Genomic DNA, 7,997 nt, shown 5'->3' with positions numbered 1-7,997 from the left:
AATATAAAAACTCAGCCAGAGCTGGGTGCTGGCCCCACCCACTTTTGAGCTCAGCGCAAGGTCATTGATGACTAATTCTGATGACACATGAGGCTGTCTGTAATGCAACAGAGGGTGTGAGCAGCCCCTGGTAATAAGAGAGGGGAGGGGAGCCCCAGGTAGTCAGTTGCACTCAGACCGCCGGCGGGGAGGGACATCCAGTTAGTGAGGGAGTCTATGACTCCTTTTTAATCCCAAGTGTGACAGGGGATGGGAAAAGGAGGAATTTTTCCCCTTTTTTCTTCTGAAATATAGTCAAACCCTTTGTGTCAGGGAGTGGGATCTGTTTTTCCAACTTATCTTTCTGAGACAGACAATTTCTATAGCGTCTGCTATGCTAAGATCAAGCTGGGGAAATGAGACCAAAAATTGAAATTCTTCTGTCAGAGGGTTCCCCTAAAATCCTCAAATATTTGGGAATGGGGTTTTTAGATAATCCCCAAACTGATATGAGGATTACCCCCCACTCCCGTCTGTTTCTTAAAAGTGAGGGATAGGAAAAAGAAAGGTGAGACTTTGTAAAAAACTATCTGTTTAACTTGCTAATTCTAAGTTCCAGGTATTGGAGATGATCCTTGCCTCAATGGTTCTACTCCCCCCAGATTCAGAGAACATGTCCTCCCATACTTTTTGTCTGTCTTATTTCAGATGTCTGATGATATTGACTGGTTACAAAGCCGCAGAAGGGTCTGCAAAGTCGAGCTCTACAGCCCAACAGGACAGAAAGATCAGGATCGAAAAGTGGTAAGGAAGGGAGGAGCTTCTGAGCACTCCAGATTAGGGGCAGGCGTCATCCCAGGGAAGCCTCAGGGGCTCCCAAACTCTCTGGCCTTATTCTGGCAAATCACCCACAAACAAAACAAGTCTCAGCTTTCAGACCACTTCCAAAGCAGGGAACTTTAATTTAGACTTGTCATATAACATGGAGAGAAGGAGGAGGAGGGGGAAGGGTAGAAGGGAAAGAAATTGGAGACATTTTAAAATCAGGTAAAATGGAGGGGGGGGGGAGGAGACATTAGAGGGCAGGGGAAAACAGACTAATGCCCCCCCTCACCCAGGCAACTGCCAACTGGCTCAGCTCAGCTGTAACTCTCAGAAAGCCATGATGCCACAAAGGGAGCCATGGGGTTAAGAGAGTCCAGAGAGCTGGGTTTGAATCCTAGCCCTGGCTCTACCACTTATGGAACTGTGGTGCCATAGGCAAATATGGCAGCTTCTCTCCACCCTTAGTTCTTTTTTTCACTTCATTTGTCCCAGAAAAGGATAACTTACTTTACCTAAAGTTCTTCCTTTAAGGATTTCACACTCCAGCAGTACAGAGAACCCTATTCACTTCTACCTTGCCTTTCCAAAGTCAAGGTTACATCCTCCCCCCAACATCATTCATGTCATTTGGTCAATAACAATCCAACAGGAGATGGAAATAGTACCAAAATGGGAAAAGGCCTTCCCAAGTGAAAGCCAGCCCTATGCTGGGCTTTTGTTTTTCAATGGGGGATCTTGAGAAAGAAACCTTCTGTAATATTAATAACTAGCTGACATTTCTATATAGTTCTAAACTGTTTATAACACAATCTCATTATGCACTAGTTCTCATATGATCCTTGACAAAAGTTGTTGAGGAGGGGCAGCTAGGGGGCGCAGTGGATAGAGCTCTGGCCTTGGAGTCAGGAGGACCTGAGTTCAAATCCAACCTCAGACACTTGACACCTACTACCTGTGTGACTCTAAGTCACTTAACCCCCCAATTGCCTCACCAAAAAGCAAAAAAAAAAGTTGTTGAGGAGTCAAAGGAAGACTAGACTGAGGTTGAGGATGGCACATAATAAAACTGCACTTCTAATCTTCACTGAGTCTGTTCCTAAAGATCACCCCAAAGTCCTGCCACTTTTGCCCCGGTCTTCTTGGCAAAGGTGATGGCAGGCTGGGGGAGACACAGCTCGGTGAAGAACTTCACAAAGGTCCTAGCACACAATGACAAACACAAAGGAAGGGTCCCAACAGTTCCTCCCGGACTCCTACTGCAAGAAAAATCAGGAACATTCATTTTCCTCCCCTCTCCCCAAATGGAAGATAAAAAAAGGAAAGAAGGGACAAGGGAAGGCTTAGAATGTGTGGACATTCCGTCCTTGGGCTCTGAGGCCTTGACATGGCTGTCTCCTCTGTGGCCAGACAGATTTTCTAACTGTCCTCCATTTCCTTGTGGCTTAGATTTGCTTTGTCGATGTATCAACTCTCAATGTAGAAGACAAAGACAAGGAGAGTATAGTGACCTAATTTAGATTTGACAAGTTGCCAGATCACCAAAGGTCTAGTTATAATGTTAAATAATATTCCGAATGAGGAGAAAAAAGGGAAAGAGAGTTTGGCTAAAATGAGGGTCTAAAGACATAGAACCCTAAGCCATTGTCTCTTTATTATATGGGCTTGCTTTCCTTCCTCTCACTCCCTCTTCTCCAATTTGCACTTTTTAACACAGACACCCCACATTAAATAAAGGGGAAAGGGGGAGAAATCAACTCTGATGTCATTCTCTTCCCACCGAGTCATATGCCTTTCTTATCCTGTGCTCCATGGATGGGATTGGAAGGAGAACACAGAAGGGACAATCTGGCCTGAAGGGGACTCATATTCTGTGCCCCTTTGTGTGTGCCTAGGAATGGGGGGCTTGGCTCCAGGTTAGGGAGAATTGACTGGCTTCCCAATAGCCCCCTGAAAAACCCCATCTCTTTATTATCCACTACAGGAAGGAGGACCTAGTTCAGAGGGGGAACTGGACCTGGAGATTTCGGGAGAAAAGGAGATAATCGTCATCAAAGACACAGAGAAATTATGTCAGTCCAAGGTAAGTGCTTAACCCCTGCACGGCCTTCCACCCTGAACTCCCTCCTCCTCTCCAGGAGTGTGAGATGTTCCATCACTCTCCCCATTTCCACTGTTTGCTTGCCTGTGATTGGCAACCAATCATATTCAAGGAAACTCACACAATTTGCATAACTGTCACTCTAGAACTTTAAATATGCAAATTGGTTAGCAGCAGTAGCTTCTAAATAAACAGCTCTGCTGGGGGGGGGGGCAGTTTCACTTTGAGCATATCTTGTCTCTATCCAGGTTCTCCTCCCTACATACCTAGCTAGGCTCCCTAGTCACCTATGTCTAAAGGAAGCTGGCTATTGTACCCATATAACGGTTGGCACTTGAGGGACACACATCCTCTGACTTTGCCCACACTTCATACATAGGGCACATTCTGAGAAAGCCACAGTCCACTGGCCTCCATGTCCATTTGGCGTTGCTCTCACATGCTGTACCCAGAACTCAATAGAAAACTTCCTTCCTGTTCCAGCCTGTCCTGTATCCACCTTTTGGAGGGGTAGGAAGTAGCTTGTGGAGGAGGAAGGAAACAAGATATTCTTAAACAAAACCAGAGAGTTTCAATTTGAGTTGGTCTGTGGCAGGGGGAAAGAATATGGACTTCTCAGAAAAGAGAGGTACACACACACACACACACACACACACACACACACACAGTCTTGTCTGTCTGTCTGTCTCTCCCCCCCTTTCCCTCTCCCTCTCCCTCCCTCTCTCTCTCTTCTCTCTCTTTCTCTCCCTCTCTCTTTTTCTCCCTCTCTCTCTCTCCCTCTCTCTCTCTCTTTCTCCCCCCCTCTCCCCCCGTCCCCTCTCTCCCTCTTCCTCTCTCTCCCTCTTCCCCTCTCTCCCTCTTCCTCTCTCTCCCTCTTCCTCTCCCTCTCTCTCTCCCTCTCTCTGTCTTTCTCTCTCCCCTTCTCTCCCTCCCTCTCTTTTCCTCTCTCCCTCTGTTTTCCTCTCCCTCTATCTCTCTCTTTCTCTCCCTCTCTTTTAATCTTTTCTCCCTCTCTTTGTTTCTCTCTCTCTCTCTGTCTCTGTCTCTCTCTATCTGTCTCTGTCTTTCTGTCTGTCTGTCTGTCTGTCTGTCTGTCTGTCTGTCTGTCTCTCTCTCTCTCTCTCTCTCTCTCAGCAGAGTAGGTTAGAATGAAAGTAGCCAAGGTTTCCCTCCCATCAATACACGTAGAATAGACTGGTAACATGGACTCTTCTGTCAAATTGGATGTACACTTCAGATTCCCTATTCACAAGGTTTCCCAAAGTAGTTCTTTGTAAACTGTGTGTAAACTATTCTAGAAATATAGGGAAGAGAAGAGCTAGCATATTATTCATCCATGTGTACGTGTTTAGATGTGGTCAGAACTTATACACTCCCATACTCTCTCACACCTATGCTTACTCTCACACATATTTGCCACAGATACTCAAACACTACCATGACCATACCACATCCACATTAAACCATGTGTAGTGTAATGGACAGAGCCAGTGGAATTGGAGTCAGGAAATGTGGCTTTGAATTCACACTCCTGCTACTTTACTTACATGTGGGCTTGGTCTTAGTCTCCTAATCTGTTAAATGGGAGTTTGGACTTGACAGGCTTCAGAAGAAAGGGTCCCCTTCAAATTCCAAATCTTATGACTCTATTGGCTAATAAACCACACACACACACACACACACACACACACACGTATGCACACACACATACATCAAACATACACAAGTTGTCATACATTCAACTAAGTCCATATGCTTTTATTGGCAAACACATGTACATGCTGTGACAGCCTCAATGCACCTGTGTATTAACTTCATGCCTACATATAATAAATATAGTCATGCCTACAAATATGCTACAGGCAGAAAACTGAGCCTTGGCCATGCCCATCCCATTACTCTACATTCCATGGCAGCATGTGTCTGCAGCCAACCTCAATTCCAAAAGGTGCCACAAAGGTATGTGTGGGCCACCTGACCCTGCCAGGCAAGGACAGAAAGAATAGGGAAGCAGAGAACCCTCCCCCACTTTCGATTCACTGGGTGTGTCCCCCCTCCTTCCTCCCTTAGACTGAAGGATCCGTGTGTCTTTTCAAACAAGCGCCCTTGGACCCGATCAGAGCCCTTAGTTGCCTCCTCAATGACCTTCAAAAATACTCTCTCAGCTTCCAGCACGCTCTGAGCCCCTCATCCTCTAGCTGTAAGCACAAAATTGGGGCCCCCGAAGATGGGTACTGTAGTAACTCCAATGAAGACAACTGCTACAGAGTCTACGCTGATGAGCTGAGCACGGACTACGACTATGTGGCAAACAACCCCCACAACCTGCGTTTCAAGATGGCCGCAGACAGCAACCAGAGTTCTTCAAGCCCCCCAGCAAAGTCACCCAGGACACAGAGAGCAGTCACATCTCCTGACGGGGAATGTTCCACGGATGACCTTTCCTCCTATGTCAAACGACTGTCCTCCCTCGTGATCCAGATGGTTCGCAAGGACATCAAGGAAAAGCGAGAAGGAGGAAGTAAATGCTTACACTACTCTAACTACGCCTGCACTGGGGACAAAGGCAAGAACAGCCCCCGAAGTGCAGTCAGCAAGGTTGCCTCTGAGATGGCCCACGATGTAGTAGAGGGGATTTCAGCTGAAAATCGAGGCCCTGGAGACCTTGATCATAAGGACCAGAAAACCTTCTTGTACAGCGAATTATCCAATAAGTCCAAGGGAGGGGAAGAACAGATGTGTCAAAGAGACAGTAAAGAGTTTGCCAACTCCATCAGCAAACGCCTGATGGCATATGCCAGCCAGATGGCCTCTGACATGATGGTATCTGCCTTGAAGACCTTGGAAGCCCATAGTTCTGGTAAGCCCATCCCAGCCTACATTGTGCTGCAGAGGGTCCTGTCAGATTTAATTGATTCTTGCATGAAGAACTTACATAACATCACTGGTGTCCTGATGACTGACTCTGAATTTGTCTCTGATGTCAAGAAAATCCTGTTCAACCAGGGCAAACAGAATGCCGCCAACATCATGGAGGCTATGCTGAAACGCCTAGACAGCACCCTACTGGGTGCTAGGGAGAAAAAAGAAACAGAATCCCAGAGCCTGGCCTACGCCTCATTGAAAGCCGAATCTCACGATGCTAAGAATAAGAATCAGAGCCTTGAATTCTCTGACATGAAAGCCGAGATGATGAAGGGCAAAGAAAAAGGAAAAATGAAGCCCGATCAGTGTAAGTCCCTGACTGGTGCTGAAAAGGTCAGTGAACAGGTCCTTAAAGAGAGCCTTACCATGTGGAACCAGAAACAAACGGGTGGTGGTCAGACCAAGATGCATAGCAAAGCAGGCACCAGCCGGGAAGATTCTAAGAGGGAGAAGATCAGCCCTTCCACTGATTCATTGGCCAAGGACCTGATTGTCTCAGCCCTGACGCTAATCCAGTACCATCTGACCCAGCAGGCCAAGGGCAAAGACGTCCTTGAAGAACCTGAACAGCCTGGATCCACAATGGGCTGCATGGTCCAGGGTGCCCATTATGAGAAAACTGGCAGTGGCCAAAGTGCGAAGGCGCTCTCCATGAAACATCTGGAATCACAAAGCGGTCAACATGCTGGTCCATCCACTTCCCCCAAAGAGCTGGACACTCAAAAACTGGACATGTCAAACATCGTTTTGATGCTTATCCAGAAGCTCCTGAATGAGAGTCCATTCAGCTTGGATGACCAATGCGAAAGTGAGAGCAAAAGGGCTGAATCAAAACCCAAAGTCTCCTCTTCTACGTCGAAGTGCTCCGACAGGGGTGAGGAGCACTCCCACGACCATCAAGAATTTGATTTCATCAGCGGCAAGAAGCAAGTAAACCAACAGTTTGTAGACCAGCTGGTGGAATCTGTGATGAAGCTGTGCGTCATCATGGCCAAATACAGCCACAACGGGGCGGGCCTCGCTGAGCTGCAGGAACTTGGACTCAGTTTCCAGGCCGGCAGTTCCAGGTGTGCTCAGGATGCCATGATGTCCCATTCGCGTCACGATAACCCAGGGCCTGAAGTCATTGTGAACAACCAATCTTCTACCAGCAACCTGAAGAAGCAGCTCCAAGCTGTGCTCCAATGGATTGCCGCGTCCCAGCTCGAGGTTCCCATGCTCTATTTTATGGGAGATGAGGATGGTCAGCTCGAGAAGGTGAGCACAAAAGTCCTCAGCTCTGCAGGGAGAAGCAGGGTGGGGTGGGCCTCGGGGGGGGGGAGGGGAGGGAGAGCCCCTGGGGATGGAGAAGGCCCGCCGATGTCATGGCTCTTAGAGCATATGGGGCCAGAACCCCTCAGAGCAGACACTCATTGGAAAATAGCATGGGCGCAATTAGGTTGGGACATCCGTCTTCTGCCCTTGGGACTTCGATGATTTTGATGGTCCTTTTTTCACAGCAGCTCCTCCAGTAATATTGTCCACAGCCCAGGCTAAATGAAGCCCTGTTTTTTCTTTCTTTCCTTCCTTCTCTCTCTCTTTCTTTCTTTCCCTGTTTCTCTCTGTCTTCTTTCTTTCTGCAGCTTCCTGAAGTGTCAGCCAAGGCTGCTGAGAAGGGCTACAGTGTTGGAGATCTCCTCCAAGAGGTGATGAAGTTTGCCAAAGAACAACAACTCGATGAAGCAGTCGGGAACATGGCTAGAAGGCAACTGCTGGACTGGCTGCTCACTAACCTGTGAGCCTCTCTGCTACACTCCCTCCACCAGCGAGTTCTGTCCCAGCCGGAGTGCCACGCTCCATCCGCTATGGTAGTAAAACAGCACGTTTCCGCGGTGGTATTGAATGACACAACGAGTGATTGTACCACGAATGACATTGAATGTCCAACGAGCTGGGCACAAGACGAATAAAACACATGCTTCACAAAACACGCTGTGTCCTCTTTTAGCTTTGACCTTAAGCAAGCCCCGGAGGGGCATCCTGGGGCGGGGGCGGGGGGGGGCCAGTGTGACAGATTATTCTGAGAAGGGTCAGGACAGGTCCAATGAGACTAATCTCTGGGGCAGCGAGGCCCCATAGACAGTGCAGGGGGAGTGGGGAAGAGCTACAGGGCTGGCTCTTTGGAGGACAA

At 47.9% G+C, this 7,997-nt stretch overlaps 1 protein-coding gene across 3 annotated transcripts; it reads left to right on the top strand.

The window, feature by feature from the left end:
• The first annotated feature begins 190 nt into the window (after positions 1-190).
• Positions 191-7,794, top strand: LOC114040579 (A-kinase anchor protein 4-like). 3 transcript variants are annotated; one of them, XM_027858688.1, is made up of 6 exons: positions 191-200; positions 688-783; positions 2,251-2,298; positions 2,786-2,884; positions 4,973-7,084; positions 7,450-7,794. In XM_027858688.1, the coding sequence occupies exons 2-6, from the start codon at positions 688-690 to the stop codon at positions 7,603-7,605; spliced, it is 2,511 nt and encodes an 836-aa protein (XP_027714489.1). In that variant the 5' UTR covers positions 191-200; the 3' UTR covers positions 7,606-7,794. The 3 variants fall into 3 exon arrangements, with proteins under 3 accessions (XP_027714489.1, XP_027714490.1, XP_027714488.1); XM_027858687.1 differs by lacking the exon at positions 191-200 and adding an exon at positions 259-547; XM_027858689.1 differs by lacking the exons at positions 191-200; positions 2,251-2,298 and adding an exon at positions 257-547.
• The last annotated feature ends 203 nt before the right edge of the window (positions 7,795-7,997 follow it).

This window comes from Vombatus ursinus, unplaced genomic scaffold, assembly GCF_900497805.2.
Source record: "Vombatus ursinus unplaced genomic scaffold, bare-nosed wombat genome assembly UNPS02013686.1, whole genome shotgun sequence".
Taxonomy (NCBI): domain Eukaryota; kingdom Metazoa; phylum Chordata; class Mammalia; order Diprotodontia; family Vombatidae; genus Vombatus; species Vombatus ursinus.
Note: the sequence above shows the minus strand (reverse complement) of the source record. Positions and strands in the feature narration are given on the sequence as shown.